Source organism: Miniopterus natalensis, chromosome 3, assembly GCF_054644295.1.
Source record: "Miniopterus natalensis isolate mMinNat1 chromosome 3, mMinNat1.hap1, whole genome shotgun sequence".
Lineage (NCBI taxonomy): Eukaryota > Metazoa > Chordata > Mammalia > Chiroptera > Miniopteridae > Miniopterus > Miniopterus natalensis.
In genome coordinates, this window is record NC_142083.1 from 98,229,379 (window position 1) to 98,253,122 (window position 23,744).

Sequence of the window (23,744 nt, forward strand, 5' to 3'; positions counted from 1 at the left end):
AACTTTGAATAGTGCTGGGCACAAAGTAAGTGCTCAGAAAATGTTAGCGGTTATCACTGTCGTCGTTTAGGTATTTTAGTGCCTTTGATTTATTAGAAAGTAGATCAAGAAAGGAAATAAATCTGGGCTTGGGTATTATTTCTCAAAAGTAATTGTCCACTGGCTTAATAAAGGGAAAAAAAAATTCACCAAACTTGTTTGGCCAAAATGATTTTGCTGTTAAAGGCCCCTCAGAATATGAAGGTGAAATATAAAAATTATTTGGGGTTTGATAGAGGCGGCAAGCTTTTTGTGGAGAAAGTACAGGCATTTCATGCTCTTCAGGCTGGTCTATGTGCCATAGGAGGTGAGAAGTTAGGCAGCTGCCCAGCGTGGCTCACTGTGATGTCCCAAGGTAAAATTGTACACAGTCCCAGTGCCTGGTTCTGCGGCTGTCACAGAGGCAGCCTCTTACTGCACCAGGTGAGGCTGCCGTGGGGAGCCCAGTGGCCGCAGGAAACGAAACACTTCCTGCAGGAGGACAGAGGCAGGTGGTTTTGAGAAATGGGATGTGTTCTCTGAGGCTTCCTTGTTTCTAAATTGAAACAAGGGTTTGGAGCAGTGGTTCTCATCCTTGGCTGCACACCTGGGGAGTCTTAGAAACATTCCCAGTGGTCAGGCTGCACCCCAGACCATTTAGATCAGAACCTCTGAGGATGGACAGAGGCATCAGCATATTTTCAAGTGCCCTGGGTACTCTGAATGTTCAGCCAAGGTTGAGGACTGCTAGTTTAGAGAGAAGAGGAAGAAGGCTTTTGCTGTTTTTAGACTTTGCCATACCCAAGGCAAGTTTTAAAATTAAAATGGTTCCTGCATGAATCAGTGGTTCTTGTACTTGAATGTGTATAAAAATTCCCTAGCAAGGTTATTCAAAATTCAAATTCCTAGTTGTCACCTGACAAAATGTTCTTTTTCACATGCTTTGAGCTGGGCCCCAGGAACGTGCATTCTCAGCAAGTGTCTTTAGGTGGTTGTGGTGTAAGTAGTCTACATTGACAGAGACACTTAGGTGGCCCCCCTTAGCTTGGCGGGCTTCTTGCCCTTAATCCTAGTATTGTGCCGTTGTTTGATGATGTCATTTGATCTCACATTGTTTGACCAGAAATGGTCCTATTAACTTTTATTGCCCTGAATGATGGAGTTATAGAGGTAAAAAGAAACACAGGGGAATATTTTTTACATTAAAGATGATTTGGGAGGGTCCAGAAAGTAAATAGAACTGTAATTTTTATCCCTTAATATTGATAGCATTTTCTAAAAACCATGCATGGAATAAACAAAACTTTTTGTGCTAGGTTAGGGGTTAGCCTGTAGACCAAGTCCAGACTACCACTTATTTTTGTAAATAAAGTTTTATTGCAACACAAGCACATCCATTTGTTTGCATACTGTCCATGGCTGCTTTTGAGGTACAACAGCAGAGTTGAGCATTTGCAATTGTATGCCAGGCACCAATCTGGGTACTAGGGATATGTTAGTGTCCAAAACAGACACAAATCACTACCCTTGTAGAACTTCTAGTTGAATCTCAAATTCTGATGCTTGTGGGCACCAGGCAGATCACATAAATGAGTGAAGCAGGCTGGTGATGAGAGACAGTAGGGAGTGGCGGAGACTGGCAAACTGGGTAGTCTATATGCTATTTTAGGGCAGCTACTAATCTGTTCTAGCTGATTTTTATCTTAAAGGGGCCACATTGTATGTGAAGAAGCAGGAAATCTGGGTTTTCTCTTTCTTTAATCCTTACCCAAGGAGCTAGGAAATTTTTTCCCATTAATTTTCTAGGGAGAGTGGAAGGGGGGGTGGAGGGGAGAGAGAGAGGAGAGAAAACATCAGTGTGATAGAGACACATCGATTGGTTGTCTCCCGCACGCACCCTGACGGGGCAGGGATCAGACCTGCAACGCAGGTACGTGCCCTTGACTGGGAATCGAACCTGGGACCCTCCAGTAAGTAGGCTGATGCTCTAACCACTGAGAAACACTGCCCAGGGCGAATTTTAATTATTACATGTTGGCAACTAATTTAAAAAATGTTAAAACATTTTGTGAGCCATCGTGTGGGATTCGGCCTACGGACTGCCCATTTGCAGCCTCTTGTCTAGAATGTGATATAGACCATTCTCTGTTGAGTGAATGGAGCTATATGAGGCTGCTTTGCTCCTATGTTCCAGTTAAGACTCAAAGTGCAGACTGATGCTTACCTGCCTCTCACAGAAAGTAAAAGTCCCTTCTTACATTAACAACAAAAACAAAGAAATGTGGCTTAAAATTTGTCCCATAGGTGGCAGCATATTATCATAAGTTAAAGTTTGTCTGCGAGATGTCTGTGGCCCCAATTAACAAAGGTTTATTTAGTGTTTACTTCTGCAGAGTGATGCTGTCTTTTTCTCCCCAGGAAATCTCGTGTATGAGCGCATCTTTTCCATGTGTGTGGGTGACCGCAGTGTCTTACCAGGTAATGTCGCTGTTCCATGGGTTTTATTCTGCCCTGGAGTCAGGATTAGGTTTATGTGAAGTCAGGATTTATTGAGATCTGATATAAAATGTTTTATTTTTGGTGTATTAAAAGTATAAGAAACATCTTTACGGATTATTGATCATCTGTCTTCTAATAACATCAGAAGGGTTTCAGACAGCTTGGCTAGGAGTTTGGGCAAGTACTTTGTGCAAGAATGAAAAAGTGTTGCATTTAGATTTATCTGAACTTTCACATCAACTTAAATTCCTCTGCTGCTTTTCATTTTAATATTTTTTTCTATGTATCTTTCCTAAGAAGCAAGTTGCTTTAAAAAACCAACTTTGTATATATTAAAGAACAGTGTCAGATAAATCAATAACAGATGCTTTGCCTCTACAGTCTTTGCCCAAGTGATGTTTGCATTAAATTGATTGCCAGTCAATTTTAAATTCTCAGGAGGTTATCATGGGAGTAGAGTATGAATTCCTTTTGTCATATAAATGGTGATGATGTGTCTGGTAACGTGGAACTCACAGTGGCAGTTTCCTTTTCCTTTCCCTGTTTTCAAATTTCTAGCTCTGCTGTAAGTAAACGTTCTTTTCCACACAAACTGGAAGAGGTTTGCCTTCCCTCCACTTTACCTCCTTCTGCTCTTAACCAGGCGATGGCATTAGCAACAGTAGCCCATAATTTGACTTCTTCATTCATTTATTCATTCTTTGTTTCTTTCATTCATCTATGTATCTGTATTTTAATTTTAATTTTATTTAAAAAAAAAAAAAATATCTTTATTGATTTCAGAGAGAGGAAAGGAGAGGGAGAGAGAGAGATAGAAACATCAACTATGAGAGAGTCATTGACCGGCTGCCTCCTGCACGCCCCCTACTGGGGATCGAGCCCACAACCCGGGCATGTGCCCTGACCGGGAATCGAACCCTGATCTCCTGGATCCTAGGTCGATGCTCAACCGCTGAGCCACGCCTGGCCAGGCTATCTATATTTTTAAAACTACTCAGTATACTTATTTCTCAGAAAGAGACAGAACCCTACAGACCTTTAGGGCTAGAAGAGCTCTTAGGAACCATCTTGTCTTATTGTAGATGGGCAGACCCAGTGCAAAATAGTCAGGGACTTGCCCACAGCCTTGCTGCCACATTGCTGAGGTGCTGGACCTGCACTGTCCTTTATGGCAGCCACTGGTCTGTGGGGCTCTTGAGCATTTGAGACCTGGCCAGGCCAAACTGAGATGCGCTACGAATATTAAAAAATACAGTGCATTTCAGAGACTTAATACAAATAAAAGACCATAAAGTATCTCACTAATAACTTTTAAAACTTGGATTATATGTTGGAATGGTATTTTGGGTGAATTGGGTTAATCAAGTATAAATTTACCTTTCTTGATTTACCTTTTTGAATGTGGCTCACATGGTATTTCTATTGGACAGCAGTGTTCTAGGTCCTCCCTGCCACCACCTCACATCTGTGATATTTTTAACAGTCCCTCCCATGTTCTAGGTGCCAAAATTGGGAGGCCGTGAGTCTGGCAAGGTAGGCAGGGCCTACCTGATGGAAAGGCCTTCTCTGTCAGCTATTTGGGAAATCCAGGCGCTTTTATTTTACACTTGCCAGCTTGTCCTCCATGAGCTATACCAGCAGCGGTACACTCTCAGCCTGTAGGCAGAAGTAAACCCAGTAGGTGTTTTCCTTGGCTATAGCAGTATTTTAAAAAATGTCTTTTTGATACAGGTTCTGCTACTACCTATTGTTGTGTACCTAGCTGCTTAAAAATATTTATATTATCTGCCTGTCTCCCAGAGGCATTTGAGTTTGCATCTGCTATAATTATCTTTCCTCCCAATTTTTTCTAACTATACAAACAACATTTTAGAGCCAAGTAAGAAAAAATTACTAATAACCTACTCCATACCTAAACAGTAAAAGTTCAAGATAAGAGGGGATTTTCATATTCACTTCCAGTCCTTATCTAAATCATTAATTAGCACTTTTATCACGAAAACTCTTCCTTCCCTGAAATGACTTTTTTTTTTTTTTTTTTTAACCTTGAGCAGTGCAACTCAGGCTTTTGTTTTCTTGAAAATAATTTCTTCATTTTTTTTCTCGCTTAGCTAAAATCTTCATCTGCATGTATTTTTTGGTTCCAAGAACTTGAAAGGGAAAGGGATAATCCTTTCTCAGAAATGTTAGTAATCTCTGGGATATGACTCTTAACAATAATTATGAAGAAGACTTTTGAAATCTCCTGGTGCAGAATTCTGCCTAAAGAAGTGAAGTGTTGAGAGAAATCTGGTGGCAGATGTACTCATTTTTTCCATTTGAATCAAGTTCTGACTCGTGAGTTTATTTCTGAGCCTTTATCTTCAGGTTTAACTAAGACATAGCTCTTTTGATTTTAGAAAGACACCAGCATCCTTTGGGTTCATGGAAAGGATATGCTACTAGATGTATTTATTTCCCCCCCAGTATCTCTTAATCCAGCATTTGTGTGAGGAGACCATCAGCTCTGTGATAAAATTTTGTTTTCATCTTGGGAGAAATAATTTAGGTTTATTGTGGTTCTTGTCCACAGCCTTGAGCATTCATTCCCATCTTGATTTTTTTCCCCATGACTGACGTGGGCCACATCTGGATAAGTGGGGCCCTTAACTGACCTGGCCTTCCAGGCACCTGCTAAGATTACATTGCATCCTTATAAGCACTGTCACATAAAGAGACCTCTCACTGCTACTGTAGAGACTTGGCAAGTGACAGAGAACTAGACTTACTGGTTTCCTCCCTCCTCCTAAAATAGCCAAAGAAGGTTAAAGTTAGAAAAAGAAGCACCATAGGAAAAATAACTTGGAACCCAAAGGAAAACCCTCTGCTGTTTGCCACATTGAAGTCTCTTAATGAAATTCCAAATTCTGAATTCATTCCCCATGTAGCAGCCCAAGTGCTAAAGTATAAATCATGTCATGTCATCCCGCTGTTCAGAACTCTTCAGGGAGCTTTTGTAGCACTTAGAGAAACTCAAACTCCTCACCAAGGATACAACCTGTGTAACCTGGCTTATGTTGCCTGCTTCTCTCCTCCTTGCCACCTTGGCTTGATTTCCTGCTCTTTGACCATGTCAGAGGTCATTGCCACCTCAGGGCCTTTGCACTTGCTGTTTCTTCTGCAAATATATTTTCTCCACATCTAAGCATGGCTGACTCCTTGTTTCTTTCAGGGCTCAGCTCAAATGACACCTCTGCAAGAGCCTTCTCTGACCACCCGATCTAATGACCCCCTCCTCCCCCCAGTTCAAGTCACTCTCTAGTCCAGTGCCTAGTTTTATGTCTTTTACTGTGTGGACTGCTATTGGATATTATCCTACTTGTTTGCTTCCTATTCTTTTCCCTGTTTGTTATGTTTCGTCCCCCCACTGGAATGTAAGTTTCATGAGGACAGGGTCTGTCTTATGTACTCTTGTCCTTTCAGAGCCTAGAGCACTGCCTTTAGTTGGTTCTTAAAACATTTGCTTTGAGTAATAAAGGAATAGAATATTTAATTTGCTGGAATATTTTAAAGTCTTGCATGACATAAAACTTTTCCTAAATGTTTTCTTGAGCTGGTAATGCAGATTATTATATAGCTGTAGTCAGTATGTATACCCTTTGCTGAACCCACAACTGGAAAGTACAGGGTTTTATTAGAAGACCTTGGAGACTTATTTTTGCTTTGGGGTTTCAAGTCACATGATTCAGTCATATGAAGGAAAATAACCCCACCTCTCCATTTTCCACAAGGCAATACTGACAAAGAAATTTCAGAATAATTCTTATATTTTCTTGTCTGGATCTCTTGGAACTTGAAAAAGCATTAAGTGCACAGATTCAAGCCATGAAAGGGAAAATGGTAATTTCCCTTCCCTTCGAAAATGGCAAAATAATTTGGGAATGAATGACGCATGCTAGAATATACAAAAATAGGTTAATACTTGAGATTATAATTCAGAATATCAGCAGTTGTGTTAGTGACTGCTCTCTGCTAGTGAAGTACCTAGAGGTTTATGTTTTTGCTGATTTCATGGGAATTTTGATCACCTTGAATTATAGCAGAAAGCAGAAAGCAGAATCAGGGGCAAAAACTGACTCAACTGCACAAGATGAGAACCAAGAAGCCAACATTTTGCAGTATTCTAAAGTAATTAACTTCCCCTTTTTGATAGAATCTTGAAAGTGTAGAGCACATCCAGTGGGCGATCAGGCTCTATCTGTACAGAAATCATTTTGGAGAAGTCATTTCCATGCCAGAGGGCAACAAAATGGACTTGCTGTTGATGAGGTGTTTTTTCTTTTCTTTTCATTTTTCTGTACTTTCTTCCATTTCTTATTAAGATGTATGCGTCAGCATTGGGCTTGGGTGTCTGTGCCAGAAAGCTCAAAATAACAACAGAGGTCAGGGCTGGTGGGGCAGCTAGCCCATGGTGCCAGGAATCCTCACTTCTCTCATGTTGCTCTCATGGTTCGAGGTGGTTCTGGAGTTCCAGCCATTGCACCTGCATTCCACCCAGCAGGAGGGAAGGAGTGAAGCTATTTTATAAAGCTATTTCCTAGAAGTTGCACTTCTGTTGATGTCCTGGGACCAGAACTTGGTCACATGGCCACACCTGCAAAAAAGTGAGAGTTTTATCATTAAAGAGGAAGAGAATGGATAATGGGAAAAACTGGCAGTTTTGCCACAAGGTGACTCAAGTCTGAGAGCTAGCAGCCTAACTTTGGCTGTTTTCTCACCTGAGTGCCTTGATTTACCTTCAGGTCTGGTCCAGGTGCTGTTCAGAGCACAGGCTTCAATCACATTTCATGTTACAGTTGCAGGTTCCTAAAGCATCTGGAATTCTCCACAATATCATCATAGTTACTGGTGGGTACACCAGGAATGATATTAGAGCAGTGGCTAAGAGTGTAGGCTGTGGAGCCAGGCTGCCTGAGTTGAATTCCAGCTCTTAAATTTGCTTGCTCTGTGCCTTGGGCAAGTTGCTAAATTTCTCTGTGCCCTGGAAAAGATGATCATAAAGGTATATACTTTGGAGGGCTATTGTGGGGATTAAGTGAGCTGACAAACACTCTGAAAAGCTCTCATTGTCACCAGTTGTTTCCTAATAAGTAATATTTGGAAGGAAAGGAATAGAAGAACTAGGCACCCCACCCCTTTTTCTGTTCCATGTCCTATCCTAGGACTCATAGCAGCTGTCACAGATCCTGAGAATTAGGACGGCTAATGGGTATTATTTTTGTATTACAGATCACTTCTCTCCAGAGAATGTAAATGACACAGCCAAAGAAACATGCTTAAATTGGTTTTTCAAGATTGCTTCCATCAGGGAGCTCATTCCAAGATTGTATCCTTTTTTTGTCTGATGATTTTAAAGAGGCAAAAAGAGTTACACTGTTAACAGAAGGCCTGTGATGGGATGCCCCGAAACTCCTGTTGAGAAGTTGGTCCCATGATGGTGCCAGCCTGAAAATTCGGGGCCAGCCACATTCCAGAAAATCCCTTGGCCTCTCGCTTTCTTCTAACCGTTTTCTGGTTTTTCACTTTGACTATGGTGCCATGTACCAGGCTTTTGTTTCCAGTGAGGAACATCCCCGCATTAATTCTTTCCATTTAAATGGTTTGTCTTCGTGTGTTTTTTGTGGTTCCAAGAATTTGAAAGGGTCAAGCATCTCTGCACAGATTCCAATATTGAAGAACAGAGAATTCACCTTATACAGAAATTGAATTTTAGTTATCTAAAGTTCAAGTTTTCCCTGTAAAGTCTTGATTGGAAATGCTCAAAACCCAGTTTGAATTTCAGCATGCAACCATGAATCAGCATGTAACAGTTTCCAAATTTTATTTTAAATAGGTATAAAACCTTGAGAGACAAATAGAGAAACCACAAGCCACTAGGTAATTTAGTTCTTTGGGTTGTTGAGAGCCACTGTGGTTCCCTCTTCTGAAGACACACCTAGTTCTGTTCACAGTCTCCCCATGGAGAACGCGCCGTCTGGAAAATGTCTTTCTTAACAGAATGTTTTTGTAGTTACGTGGAAGCGTCCATCCTGAAGTGTAACAAGTTCCTCTCCAAAACGTAAGGCTCCTCTTAAATGTCCAGAACCCTGACATTTCCAAAAAATCAGTTTCTTCCCCACTCCCCCCACCCACACAGTAATGGCATTGTAATAGTAGCTGTTATTATTTGGGTCCTTAGTGGCAGATCTTCCATGCATTTTCTTATTTAATCCAAATGAAAACTTAATGAAGTAGACGTACCATTTTAATCCTCATTTTACTGTTCAATAAACTAAAGCTAGGAAAGGTTGGTTGGGTAGCTCATAGGAGATCAGCTCAGCTGGATATAAATCCTGGATCTGCTATTACTACCGATGTGGTCTGGAGCAAGTTGTTTAGTGTCTCTGGCCCTCAGCTTCCTCCTCTGTGAACAAGATCCTAGGAAGAGATCTCTGAGGGTTCGTGAGCTGCACACACCTGGCAGGCAGTGGCTCACACTCTGTTTGCTGCTGCTGTCTAAGGTGGGTGATGACGATAGCATTGTCAGAAGCCAAAGCCTTTGCTCTTGTGCTCCAGCCTACTCTGAGAGAAGTTTACAGAACCTGGGGAAACCAGATCTTCTTTCTGTATAGCCGTGGGAAACCCTGAGTCCTTTTGGGTAGCATGTAGTTAATAAACTCCTCAATGCCATCACTGACTCAGGGTACTCCATAGAGTAGTTTGTTTGAGTTTAGAATCTAGTGTACCAAATGTGTTCGACTGGGATCTAGGGATGCCTGGGGTCGTCTGGAGGGAACAACACTGGTGTGGAAGAAACAGTTATTTTTGCCTCATCAGTTGGGGCAAGATAATGCCCCAGGCAGAGGGAGTCAGTCCCATGTTGCAGGAGAAATAAATAAGGCACAGTTCCCACTGATGGTGGGGTGCAGGTGTCAGGGGCTGGGAGGGAGCAGGGCACCAGACAGTAAGTCAATGCCAAAGGAATAGACAGGAGTGGGCAAGGGTAGGTTTACAGTTGTAAGTACGCAAAACAGAGTTTATTTTTATATTATTATTGATAGTAATTATTGTATTATTTGTATTACAACAGTAGACTTCCTTTTCCCCATCCCTGTAGATAATGGTGAGGATATCGAGATCAAGGAGTATCCATCCACAGATAATAATTGAGGGACAAAAACTGCTAAATTAATAACAAAAATGTGACCTTAGCAGGAAAAAGTGAAGGTTAGACTCCAGCACTTGCAAATGGTGAAGATGAGAGAAACCATTCAATGAGTGAATTGTGAATGAGAGAAAGACTGTTGTTACAGAGCCTTAGAAAACTGAAACTTTGACCTTGGTTTGTTCCTAAAACCTGATTCGACCCCCTCCCCTCCTAAATTTAGGAAATTTGACTTTGTCTTTGTTTTAAAAATGGAAGTGCAGGGAGCTCTCATGTGGCGTGTAATGCTGCCTCTTTTGTTTCTAACAGGGGTATCTCAGAATGTCTGCCCCGCCTGACGTGCATGATTCGAGGGATCGGAGACCCTCTGGTGTCCGTGTACGCCAGGGCCTATCTGTGCCGGGTAGGTTGCATTAATTGCGCTCACAAATGTGGCAGTCTCTTCTCCTTCAATGTCCACATAGGCTTTTTTTTTCATTGTATTTTTTATCCATCACCATTTATGCCCCCTATACCCTCTTCCACCTCCACCCACCCTCCTTACCCACAGTCACCACAGTTGTCCATGTCCCGGAGTTCTTTCTTTTTTTTCTCTTTATTTGCTCAATCCCTGTCCCCCAACCCCTGCGAAGACACCTCCACCAGAGCTGTCTGCCTCTTCTCTATGAGTCTGTCTCTATTTTGCATGTTAATTCAGTTCATTAATTTCCACACAAGTGAAATCATATGGTATTTGTTTTTCTCGGACTGGCTTATTTCACTTAGCATAATATTCTCCATTCCTTTTTATGGCAGAGTAGTACTCCATTGTGTACTACTTTCCTCTAATCTACTGATCGACAATTGGGTTGCTTCCAAATCTTGGCTTATTGTAAATAGCATTGCAATGAACATTGAGGTGCATATATTCTTTCTGATTGGTGTTTCAGGATTCTTAGGATATAGTCCCAGAAGTGGGATTGCTGGGTCATAAGGCAGTTCCATTTTAATTTTATGAGGTAACTCCATACTGCTTTTCACAGTGGCTGCCCCAATCTGCATTCCTACCAACAGCACACAAGGGTTCCCTTTTCTCCACAATTGTTGTTTGTTGATTTATTGATGGTAGCCCTTCTGACAGGTGTGAGGCGATATCTCACTGTGGTTTTAATTTGCATTTCTCTGATGATTAGTGACATTGAGCATCTTTTCATATGCCTCTTAGCCATCCCTGTGTCCTCTTTGGAGAAGTGTCTATTCAGGTCTTTTGCCCATTTTTAATTGGATTGCTTTTTTTGGTGTTGACTTTTATAAGTTCTTTATAAATTTTGTCTATTAACCCCTTATCAGATTTATCAGCGAACATGTTCTCCCAAGGCCTCTCAGCATATGGTTTGCTTTTCATTGACTTGAAACATGCTTTCTCTCTGCCTTGAATTTGACCGTTATATTAGTTTTTCTGTCCTCATCTTCAAGAGCTGACTCAGTGTGCAAGTTTGTGTGGGCTCTTTGGCAGGGAAAGGTGCTCCCTGTGATGACAGGCGTTAGGATCTGTAGAGCCTGGTTGAGGAGGGCTGCAGGCCCATCTTCGGAGCTGCTCTGGTGGACAAGGTGGTCCAGGTGGTAAATCACTTAGCCTTTTTGTCCTTTAATGCACCATAAAGCTTCTACTTGAGACTGTTTTCTTAAGTTATGAAAAGTGCAACCCAGGAGAGTTTAAAGTTATTTTTCTTCCACTCATATGGGGGCTTTGCCTCTGTCAGCTTTCAGTGGGATTCCTCCTTGCCTGTCCCATCGGCATCAGTCAACTCTAAAGAGGACTTACTGCCCCTTCGGTAGGTTCCTGATGAACCCCAGCCTTCCTTGAAGGCAAAGCCACATAGATCTGTTGTAGGAGGCAGGAATGGCACTGGACATTTGACCTGTGGGGTCGGACTGGACCTGGTTTCAGCAACCTTGGTACTTGAGTTGTGGCTGGGAAAGAATTCAGAGCCAAGACTGAAAACTATAAGAGAACACTTATTTATAAAATCAGAGGTAGAAGAAGCAATTCATAGAAGAAATGGGCTTAGGAATATGTTATAGGGGCAAAGGAAGGGCCCTAGGATCTTGGGAATGAGGAAGCTAATAATGGTAATGTGCCGAGGGGTAGGGTGGAAAGGGAAGGGGAAGGGAAAAGGTCCAGGCATGCTCCCAGGAGGGAGAGTGCACTGGATCCTCCCTCCTAAGGGTTTTATGGGTTGAGATTTTAGGGGAGGTCCTAGGGGAAGATCTCATTATAATATTCATCAGCTTTCCAGGTGTGTTCTTTCAGGGTCTAGGTCTCTACAGGTTGATTGGTTGGCTACAGGGCTGGGCTCATTATCCAGTGCAGCTGGTCCTGAGGTCAGCCTTGGGGTTACTTGTCTAGTTTTGCTGCTGTTCTGGGCCTGGAGCTGAAATACAACTGAGGCCTAGATGTTATCTCTAGGGAGGAAAGATCAGGGGAGGGTCTGAACCACATTACCAGAGATATGAAAGGTCAGGGTCCACACTGCATGACCAGCCATATGCTAGGGGAGGAAAGGTAACCCTGGGGATGAGGTCCCACCCCACAGTTGTCCATTTAAAGGCACCTGGGGCTTTCTGCCCTGTGTGACCTTCTGTACCTGGCCCACCATCCTTGCTCTGCTCATGTTTATCTAACTGCCCACCACAGATCCTCCTACCCCCCGCTGGTGATTACTTATAGTTTTAAATCAGGAGGTAAGAAACAGTAGCCTCTGATTGACTTCTTTTATGTGACATCTGCCTGATGACTGAAGCTCTGTAGTCTCAAGTGTCATGAAGAAATCAGGCATTGCCCTCAGAGTAAGCAACAGATATCCTTATGAAGGACACTTTCTTAGGTCAGCATCTGATACTGAGAATGACAGAAAAGCCTTCCATTGCAGGGCCACCTGTGCCCCTTTCTAATAGGAAAGTATGCATTGCCATCTGCTTGAAACTTGAGGTGGACTTTTCATAGAGAAGTATTGGGTATGTTTCCTATAGCTACAACTTTGGAATATATTGAAGCTTAAGTACTCCTTTGGAAGCTTTGTTCACTGCGCCTACTGTGCACAGAACACAGCTGGATTGGGGTTGATACCAGGATATCCCTATCTTTTGCATATTCACAAGTGCTGCCTTTCCTCCTGCAGAATGGAGCAAAGGCCTTAAACTTATCTTGACATCAGTTGAATTATAATAGAGCAGCAAAGATTTAGAATTACCATGTGTCTTATGAAGATGTTCCTGGTTTTTGAAGAGAAATCAGAAAAAGGGGAGAAATACCCATTCCTTGAAGACCTGTTCATTTTTAAGGTTTGAAGTAAGGTATGCGAGTAAGAGAAAAGATAATGATTGTTGCATATAAAGTGCCTTTGAATGACAGCTGCGACTTGAAAACTCACTCAGTGACAGTGAGGTGGGATTGCAGCCCCATCCCAGGAAGACAGGTGATGAAATGCACTGCATCTGTTGAAATCATTTTATCCAGGCAGGGCATTAATTCCCCTGATTGGGTAATTACTAAAAATTTTTAACAAAAAGAATGAGTGTGCATTAGTAAGAATTCTTACAGTTTGCAAGTGACAAAAATCCAATTCATACTACTTTAAGCAAAAAGGGAGATTGGCTCTGAAGTCTCTGGATAGTGTAGGCATGGCTAGATTCCTGTGCCTTAGAGCATTGTCAAGAATCACCGTCTTCGTCATACTCTGCTTTCCTCTGGATTGACTTTTTTCTGAGACTTGTTCTTTCCATATGGTGAGAAGCAGCCCCAGGCTTTCATCATTTCAACTTAGGAACCCAGTAGAAAGAGAGTCTCTTTTCCCTGGTAGTTGTTCTAGTCAGTCTCCTGGCTGATTTGCAGTGTACTATCTTGGGTCACTTGCCCATCTGTGGACCAGTCACTGTGGCCATGGGATGGAATATGCTTACAGACTCAGCCTGGTCATGTGCCCATCCCTGAAACTCAGGGTGGGCCAGGTCCAGCTCTGCCACAACCTCCTGATCCTAGAGGAACATTTGCTTCCCCACAGACAAAAACAGTGAGAACAAATGCCAGGCGGACAGGAACAGCAGATGGAAATCATGAGCAACTACCCTTGTTCCTCTGGGTAGAAATCTTTCAGACCCACAGATTTCCAAGCTGCTCATTTGGCTTGATGGGAAGAGGTAAACAAAACAGAAAAGCAGTGAGTGGGCAGGGCAGGAGGGGAGCTCAACACTGTTTATTTAAGGAAAGTTTGAGTAACTCCTCTTCTGAGTCAAGGCCCTTCCAGCTCATCTCTACTGCTTGTCCACTGGGCCTTTCTTTGCTATCACCTAACAGGTAATTATTTCCTTTCTAAGATACAATTAAGTGGAAGGAAAGACAATAGAATAAAAACATAGGAGAACTGGATCTGACATTTCCCCAACAGCCATAGAGCTGCTCTTGGAATTTAACACCCCGTGAATCTTGCATAATCCTTCTCAAAGAAATTCTTCACAGCCATCTTAAAATCATCACTATTGTTAATCTTCATGCCTCTGGGTAGGGAGGAGGTGAGTGGCAAAAATTTGTCCCTGTTGGAAAAAACTAGGTCCTAGAAAAGCAACTTTCCTTACAAAGTTGTTTTTGCGCTAAAGCCAGCAAGCATCTGAGGTATAGCTGAGGAGCTTAGTTTAAGGAACATTGAGATGCTTTGTTTTGTTTTAAACACATGAGCTCCCCTCCATAGCTCTCACCTTCACATTTCCATCCAACGCCAGGCCTCTGGCAACCTTCTCTCTGATTAGCAAATTCTTTCAGCTGAGAATGTTAGTCTTTTTTTAAAACAATGAATTTAGGAACCAATGGATTATTAGCGTTGCTACACTTCATGCTTATCTTATATAAAACTTCTTAAAATATATTAAAATTTCTCTGCTTCCATGACTGCCCAGCAAAGAATGAATCCATATCTTTTAACAATGCAACAGTGAAGTCCCTGTTGACTCTCTTACATACCATAATCCATGTGTGTTTATCACTTTTCAGAGAGGAAGAGAAAATTGTACACGTACCGTGAGAGTACATTCCTCCTTAGTGCTGTATTGATTTGTTCTCATGGTCATCTGTTCAGAAATACATGCATTACATTTGGGAAATTGCAAATATGATTACTGCAAATATTGTTCCTTATTTATTAAAAATAGCTACTGTGGTTTTTTAAAAAACATATAGTTTTAAATATGTCTTTATTGATTTCAGAAAGAGGAAGGGAGAAGGAGAGAGAGATAGAAACATCATTGTTGAGAGAGTCATTGATCGGCTGCCTCCTGCACGCCCCATACTGGGGATTGCCCGCAACCCCGGCATGTGCCCTGACCAGGAATCGAACCCAGATCTCCTGGATCATAGTCAGTGCTCAACCGCTGAGCTATTCTGGCTGGGCTGTTGTTGTTTTTTTCTTTAAATCAATTTTTAGAGAGAGAGGAAGGGAGAGGTATAGAGAGATAGAAATATTGATGAGAGAGAAAATGCATCAATTGGCTGACTTCCGCACACTCCTTACTGGGGAGTTGAGTCCACAATCTGGGCATGTGCCCTGACCGGGATTTGAGAATTGAACCGTGACCACTTGGTTCCTAGGTCGATATTCAACCACTGAGCAACACCGGCTGGGCTGCCTCTGTATTTTTTTTAAATGAAAGTAATACATGCTTATTGAATAAGAAAACAGGTAAGTAAAAATAATAAAAATGAACTTTCTGGACTTCTCTATGCCTGCATATATCTGTGTATATTTTTGATTTACAAAAATGACTCCATACTGGTATGTATTATTTGCAGCCTGGTTTTTCATAGTTAAGGTAATTTCATTTTGTTCGCCTGCAGGTAGGAATGGAAGTGGCTCCACATCTCAAAGAAAGCCTAAATAAGAACTTTTTTGACTTCCTCCTTACATTCAAACAGGTAGGAGAACACTGTCCGAACAGCTAATTGATATAACAAGTTACATGATCAAAAATTCACAAAACCCAGTTGCTTTTCCAAGTTGAGATTGCCTTAAAGCTGTTTAAATGTGTAAACCCTAGGAAATTACTAGTGTCTGTTATAGACAATTGAAAAGTGTTGATTGTACTGAACAAGCAGAGAGAATTAATATGCATTTCTTGACAGGAAACATCTCAAGTTGATCAGACTTTCTTTTTAACACCCGCTGGCTTCATATTTATCAGGTTACTTCTTTGCCTAGTGCACATTCCCAGAACAGCTCAGCTTGGTGACATGGAAAACTTTGCTTGTTTTTTCTAGTTTTAAAAAAACCTGGGAAACCAGGTTATTTCTGTCAGGGTCATGCGAATGCTTACAAGTGCACACATTCTGTGAGTTACATGCTCTTTGTTTCTAATGTTACTTTTCCTCCTGTCTGTTTATTTGATCTCCTGCAGATTCATGGGGATACAGTACAGAACCATCTGGTGGTCCAAGGAGTGGAGCTTTCATCCTACCTGCCCTTGTACTCGCCTGCCATGGACTGGATCTTCCAGTGCATTTCCTACCGTGCCCCCGAGGTAATTGCCATGCGACCTCAGTGTGAAGTTCACCATGGAGGAGAAGTGCTGAGGCTCTTCTCTCCTCTGTATTGTGTTATGATGACCTCTACACCAGTGTGCTCTGGAAGGTAAATAGGGCGCTTCCATAACAGCTATAGCAATACAGTGCTAGCCGGCAGCTAATAGAGGGCTCGCCATGTGGCTGTTTAGTACGCAGCACTTTTCCTAATCATCTTGTTTGACAACTCTGGGAGGGGGGTGTGGAAGCTCAGAGAGGCCAAATACTTACATATGGTCACACAGCTAAAAAGTGGTATGACTGGACATAAACCCATGGAATCAGACTTCAGGGCCAACAGGCTTCATTGCCTCTTCACTAACCTTCATGCACAAAGTCTGTAGAGCAGGTAACATTTTCCCCATTTTATAGAAGGAAAGTGAAACTCAGATATGTAATTGCTTTTATAAGATTTTTCTTTTTTTTTTCGGGGCGGGCGGTGTCTAATTGAAGCATTATCAGGAATTAGAGTGAAGTCAGAATCATAGCAGAAATCTTTTCTTCCCCAAATCTCAGAAGCATTTTCAATAGAATACCAGTTCAGATTGTCATAATAATTATGAATGATGAAGCTTTTTTGTCTTCTTATTGGTGGTTGAGAATTTATTCGGTGGGAAAGAGGAAAAGGAGCCTTTCTACAAAACAAGGATACATAGTGCAAATACAAATTCAAGTATCCTGCCTTTTCCCAGAAACTGCAAACACATATTGGCAGCCCTAAAGCAAAAGAAAAAAGGTCATGACTTTGACTAAGCAATCCCACCTTTAAGAATATCGCATGGAAAAAACTGGACAAGTGCATAAACCACACACGTACATACATATGTGTAAGTTTAGTCATGTTAGTGCAACATTGCAGACAGGCACCACAAGGGGATTGGTTAAATCATGGTATATGTGTTTTCAGAGAAAAACGTGTCTCATCTCCCCTGGTTGTTGCTGGGGGTGCAGTCCTTGCGATATCCCAAAAAAAGGAATTTTCTGAGACTTGCATAGGAGGATGCGATATAGCAGAGAGCTTTATTTCCGTGGAATTACACCCCTGGGTATTCTAAGTCCCATTTCCCTTAGTCCAGTCATAGAAGTGTAGCTGGGGTTTTAGTAAAGCTAAGATCAGAGCCAGTGTCCAGAGTTTCCATGTTGGAGCCGGGTCAGATACAGCATTAGGCTAGTTGCAGTCCATTAGTCCACTGTGTGTGGGGGTCTGCATAGCTGTGGGCCACGTGGGAAAATGCCAGGAATCCAAGTGTGAGCCATGAGCCAAGCATGCCAAGAGGAACCAAGAGAGTGAACTTTGTTCAGAGGATTAAGTATCCTAAATCTCGAGCTTGCAGTGGCCATGCCCGTTCTGGCCAGTGACTTCTGTTCCCAGCTATGACTGAGAGGCAGGTATCTTCCCTATGTCATCCCTACTTTTTTGGACGTGTGTCTGTCTTCTCTTTGGTGGATCCCTTCCCCGGTGCTTTGTATGGAGCATGTCTGTAATGTCTGGCCTTTGCTTTGCTTCTTTTCTGTTATTAATAATTAGTCAGTTACAATGGTATACCATTTCCCCCTTAGAGAGAGTGAGCCTTTTTGTAATCTTACAAAGGATAGATGGATGAAGGTCTTCGTCTTTTTGTAGCTGCTTCCTGTTGTTAAGGGCGTAGGTCTGCCTACCCCAAGTCTCAGAGGTTCTCCCCTATCTGCTAAAGGAAGAAAGGAACAAAGAGGGAAGGGGCGTCTTCATGCAGGGAAGAGGGGTTTTGCCAAGTCCAGGTCAGTCTGCCCTCCCTGGGAGGGGACATGAGTGATGTCCAGGAGGATGACCTGTTGGACAAGCTGGCATCCTTGTTGTACTCTAGAAATGACAAACTTGACAAGAAGGTTAAAAGGCAAAATTCAAAAGTGAGATTTAAAGCAACTAAAGGTCTTGTGAGAGGTGAAAACCTATGTGGTACAGAGAAACATTAATTTACAGTGTCCCAGGTTAGGTTAGAGGAGTGGCTTCCCTGGAGGCAGGTGTGTCACATCTGTCTGAGGCTCTTTTGCCCACCATACTTAAATTAAGCTAAGGGAAATATTCTAAGATTTCCCCCGTGAGAAACTGTGGGCCTGTTCTGTTTGAACCGTTTGGGCAGAAAAAGGAAAGCAGTTTCAAGTGAAGCCAATAGACCATCCATGGTTCATTGACTCAACCATAAGTCCAAACCGTTGAGTCTTGTATTTCAGGAGATGATGATGCAGATGGCTTCTAAAGTGAGGCCTATATTGTGTGAGCAAGTAATTAGGTAACCAAGGACATAGACATACATTCTATGAAAACAGAAGGAAACGAAATACAAAGGTTAATGTACATAGCAAATTATAAACCAGTTGAGAAGACTTTCAGATGCAAGGCTCCTGTTGGAATGAAAGTGCAGTGACAGTGTATTCAGTGGAATTTTATGGGACCATTTAAAATGATGCCGACTTGTGCTGAAGATCTGTATTTACTGACTAAGGGTGTTCACAGTATAGTGCTGAGTGAGTAAAGGAGGCTATACATATTGCTCTGTGTGTCCTAAGTTGTAGTGTGGCCTAGTGTTCAAGTGTGTGCCCTCGAGTGGGGATGCCTGGGTCTGAATTTCAGCTCTGTTTACAGCCATCAGGGTAAAGCAGAGGTCAACTCACTTGTCTCTACACCCTGAGCCTTTTTTCTCCATCTGTAACATGGGAGCGAAATAATTCCTGTTTTCTAGCCTGTTGCACGGATCAAACAAGACAGTCCATTTGCAGTGCTTCAGGGAGTGCCCCACACATAGTGTCTGAATGTTTGCTGTGCCATCAGGATTACAAACATCATTTGTATATTCCCATGTGGGAATAAGAAAGATATGTCAGAATATGGCTGGAGAGTGATTTTAGATCATCTTAACTCACTTTTCTTGGCTTATGTTTCCTAACTTTTCAGCAAGTATAATGCATTTTTTGGGTATTTTTATATTCCCAAATTCTAAAGTATGAGGAGAAAATAGCACATCTTGTATGTCAGGTGAATTTTTTAACATTAAATAAATTGACTTTTAATCAAGCCATTACACATAGAAGATTGTTTGAAATTTGCTGGCCATTCTCTATGATCTTAAGCATAATCTCAGTAACCAAATGCTGGCGCAGGCTCCTGGGAAGAGGTACCATGATCTTGCAGACAAGGACCACCTTACCTTTCAGCTAAAGATTGAAACACATGAGCAAACTGGCATATTTGAAAGTGAGAACACTTATTTTCTCCCCGTTTATTTTAATGAAAGGCAAAATCAGATTTAAAATAAAAGGCTCATGTCCTAAGGCATTCTTCCTTTTATTTTAAGCACCAATAATCTCAAAGGATGGCAGAAGCTGGGAAGAGCTTCCCTCAGGAGTAAAACTTAGGAAATCATTACTGCACTACAAGAAGTGATTTTAAAAAATTAGGTCACCTGAATAGTAATAATCTTTGATTCTTGGGGCACTTAAATAAGGAACGTAAGGTGTCTTGTAAAAAGAAGTAATCATTTTTAAAATGTAGAAGAATGGATGTCAGTGTGGAGGATGGTGTTGAAAATATGTATGATAGTATGATGCCTAAAAGCTCTTTGACAGTGGCTGGGTTATGTCAGCTGGGGAGTTAGAGCTGTGCGTATGTCTTTAACAGGTCACACCTCCAAAGTGGGATTGTCAAGTTTGGCCACAGTATTTGGCAATATGCAAGACAGACAAGAGAAATATAGCGGAAAGGAGCACCATCTAGATGAGAGGAAGGAGAAATGCCTTGAGCTACAAATATCTGACACACAAAATTTCAAAACAAAATTGAAATACAGAATACACCCCTCCCCTGAAAATCGGGGAGTGATTCAAAACAGCTTTTTTGTTGTTGTTTGATGACAAGCTTCCTTCCCCTTATACAATTAAAATAAAATTATAGTAAGTAAAAAACAGATTATGCTCCCCATTTCAGGCACATTCTACACATGTTGACTAAAAGTGGTGAAAGTGGACATCCTTGTCGTGCTCCTGATCTTAAGAAAAACGTTTTTAGCTTTTGACCCTTGAGTGTGATGTTGGCTGTGGGTTTGTGATATGTGGCCTTTATTACATTGAGGTATGTTCCCTCTGTTCCCACTTTGCTGAGAGTTTGTATTATAAATGGGTGCTGGATTTTTCAAATGCTTTTTTTTCATCTATCGTCCTTCATTTTGTTTATATGCTGTATCACATTCATTGATTTGCAAATATTCTACCAGCCTTGCATCCCTGGAATAAATCCCACTTGGTCATGGCGTATGATCCCTTGAATGTATTGCTGGATCTGATTTGCCAATATTTTGTTGAGGATTTTTGCATCTATGTTCATCAGGGATATTGGTCTATAATTTTCCTTTTTGTAATGTCTTTAGCTGGTTTGGTATCAGGATAATGCTGGCCTCGTAAAATGAATCTTCCCTTTTCTTTAGATTTTTGGAATAGTTAGAGAATAATAGGTATTAATTTTTTGAATGTTAAATTCACCTGTGAAGCCATCAGGTCCAGGACTTTTCTTTGCTGGGAGCTTTTTGATTACTGCTTCAATTTTGTTAGTAGTTATTAGTCTCTTCAGATATTCTGTTTCTTCCTGATTCAGCCTTAGAAGATTATATGTTTCTAGTAATTTATCTGTTTCTTCCGGGTTGTCTAATTGGTTGGCGTATGTTTGTAGTATTTTCTGATATTCCTTTGTATTTCCTGATGTCTCTCTGTTTCTCTTCTTCTCACAACAATCCCTTTAGCATTTCTTACAGTGCTGGTTTGGTGGTAGTAAACTCTCCTAGCCTTTTTTTGATTTGGGAAGCTCTTTATTTCACCTTCAATTTTGAATGATAGCCTTGTTGGATAGAGTAATCTTGGATTCAGTCCCTTGTTTTTCATTAGTTTGTATACTTCATGCCACTCCCTCTGGCCTGAAGTAGTTATATTGAGAAATCAGCTGACAGTCTAATGGGAGCTCCCTTGTAGGTAACTTTCTCTTTCTTGAAGAGAAAGAGATTCTTTTTTTGTCTTTAAGGTTTGCCATTTTAATTATGATGTGTCTATGTGTGGTTCTTTTGGGGTTGATCTTGATTGGGACTCTGTATTTCCTGAACTTGAGTGACTTTTTCCTTCACCAGGTCAGGGAAATTTTCTGTCATTATTTCTTCAAACAGTCTCTCTATTCCTTCCTCAGATTCTTCTCCTTCTGGTATGCCTGTGATGTGAATGTTGTTATGTTTCATGTTGTCCCAAAGCTCTCTTAAACTCTCCTGCTTTTTAATTTGTTTTTCAACTGCTGCTCTGAATTGGTGTTTTTTTTCTACCTTGATTTCTAATTTGCTGATTCGGTCCTCAGCTTCTTGTAGTCTACTGTTAATTCCTTCCAAGATATTTTTTATTTTAGCTATGTCGTTCTTCATTTCTTCTTGATTCATATTCATGATTTCTGTCTCTTTTTTTATGCTGGTGTAGTTCTCAGCCTTATAACCATTACTTTGAATTCTTTATCTGACAAATTGCATATCTCCATTTCATTTAGTTCCTTTTCTTGATGATTCCTCCTTTCATTTGGGGGTTGTTTTTTTGGTCTCCTCATTTTTGCTGTCCCTTTATATTTGTTTCTGTGTATTAGATCAAACTGCTGTGCCTCACAGTCTTGATGTTTCATCTTATGTTGTAGGTGCTTTGTGGGACCCAGTGGTGCAGTCTCTTAGATCACCTGAGCTGAGTGCTCTAGGATTGCCGCTTGTTTGAGTTATTTTGGTTCTCCTGTTGTAACTGGATCTTGAATGTTGTTGTCTCATTTGTTGATGGAGTCTCCACTAAGGCTGGCTGGCTGTGAGGCTCACCCTCGACCACGTCGTGTTTGCTGTTGTGGAGGTGCTGATAGAACAGAACAAAATACAATAAAACAAAACAGGAAACAAAAGAAACAAAACAAAAACATACACAAGACCCCAATTACAACAACATAGCAACCACAAAAGATGAGATAATTAGGAAAGAGAAAAGAGAGCAGGAATTATAGAAAAGAAAGAAGGAGAAAATATAGGGAAAGAAAAAGGAATATGAAAGGGCAGAGATGAAATAAAGAAAATAAGAATAAAGAATAGGGAAAGGAAATCGGTATAAAAGAAAAGAGGTAGAAAAAAATTTGAAGGGGAAAATAGATATTCCCAAAATAAGAGAAGGACAGAAGATGAGCAAGCAGAAGAAAATGAAGAAAAAAGTAGAGTAGGGAAAGGGAAGAGAAAAATTATATATATGAAAGAAACAATAGACTAATAGCAGACAATAACACAGATGAAGATAAGAACAAAGGGAAAAAAAGAAAAGGAAGGAAAAAAGCAAGAGAAACAGGAAAAAAAAAGTGAAGTGGTGTTCGTCTCAGCAGAGTTTAATGCCTCCTGGGAGCCCTCTTTGGATCTAGCTCTTCTAATGACTGTGGCTGACTGTTCTGCCTGCCAATTCTGGACTTCCCGTGATGTACTTAGGTGGTAACCACTGTCAGAAACTGCCCTTCTTTGGCTCTCAGCAACCTGTTTAAAGCTCCAAGGGATCCACAGTTTATTTCTGTTACCACAGGACCTGGCTGTATGTGGGCAGGGTCAAGATGCACTCTAAGCCTAGTTTGTTAGCAGCACGGGGCACAGGGCTGGGTCAGCAACCTTCCCCAGGTTCCTGGGTGCCTCCACCTGCCTTCGCCTGCTGGCCAGCCATCAATCTTAATCACTCAAAAGTCTGTTGCTGAAGGGGCTTTAGGCAGAATCGGTAGTATAGCCCTCTGGGTTTGGGGTAAGAGGGAGGTGCTGTTCAGATTTCAGGGGAAGTGTTGGGTGTGTTTCCCTGTCCTAGAGTGTCCCAGAATATTACTCTTCCCTCAGCTGGGTGGAGATTCTTGTATGCAGTCCAGTAGGATCACCTGGAAACCTGGAGTTTCTATCAGCTGGATGTTACATGGGCCACTGGTCTCAGCTCTGGTGTTCCCAGCTGTGGAGCCCAGCCTGGGTTCTAGGCCTCGATCTTCTCAGGGTAAAGACCCTCCCATAGCCAGGAGATTACTCCTCACTCTCAGCCTGCCATCCCTGGAAGCTGAGTCAGCCCTTCTTGCAACCTCATGCTTCCTATCAGTCTCTAGGTGTTTTCTGTCCTTTCTTAATATAAGTCTCCTCCTCAGCTGGACCTTGGTAATTCTGGGTGAATGTTCCCAATTTAGTTGTATTTCCAGTCTGGCCCCTGGAGAAGGTGCAAGAAAGGTCTGCCTGTTTGTCTGCCGTCTTCTCTCCCCTAAAATTGGAGCTTTTAGCTGGAAAACTCTTTTATCTCTCCTTTGATTCTAAATAATAGCCTTGCTGAGTAAAGAAATCTTGGTTGTAGATCTTTGCTTTTCATCACTTTGAATATTTCTTGCCATTTCCTTCTGGCCTATAAAGTTTCTGTTGAGAAGTC

At 41.6% G+C, this 23,744-nt stretch overlaps 1 protein-coding gene across 1 annotated transcript in view; it reads left to right on the top strand.

Annotated features, from left to right (window-relative positions):
* The window catches only part of VPS35L (VPS35 endosomal protein sorting factor like), a 112,800-nt gene that overhangs the window by 30,866 nt on the left and 58,190 nt on the right, over nt 1–23,744 (top strand). The window contains exons 9-14 of the mRNA XM_016217644.2: nt 2,437–2,496; nt 7,786–7,882; nt 8,567–8,614; nt 10,010–10,103; nt 15,567–15,644; nt 16,124–16,246. Of these exons, the coding sequence (XP_016073130.2) occupies nt 2,437–2,496; nt 7,786–7,882; nt 8,567–8,614; nt 10,010–10,103; nt 15,567–15,644; nt 16,124–16,246 (500 nt within the window). The remainder of the gene's footprint in view (nt 1–2,436; nt 2,497–7,785; nt 7,883–8,566; nt 8,615–10,009; nt 10,104–15,566; nt 15,645–16,123; nt 16,247–23,744) is intronic.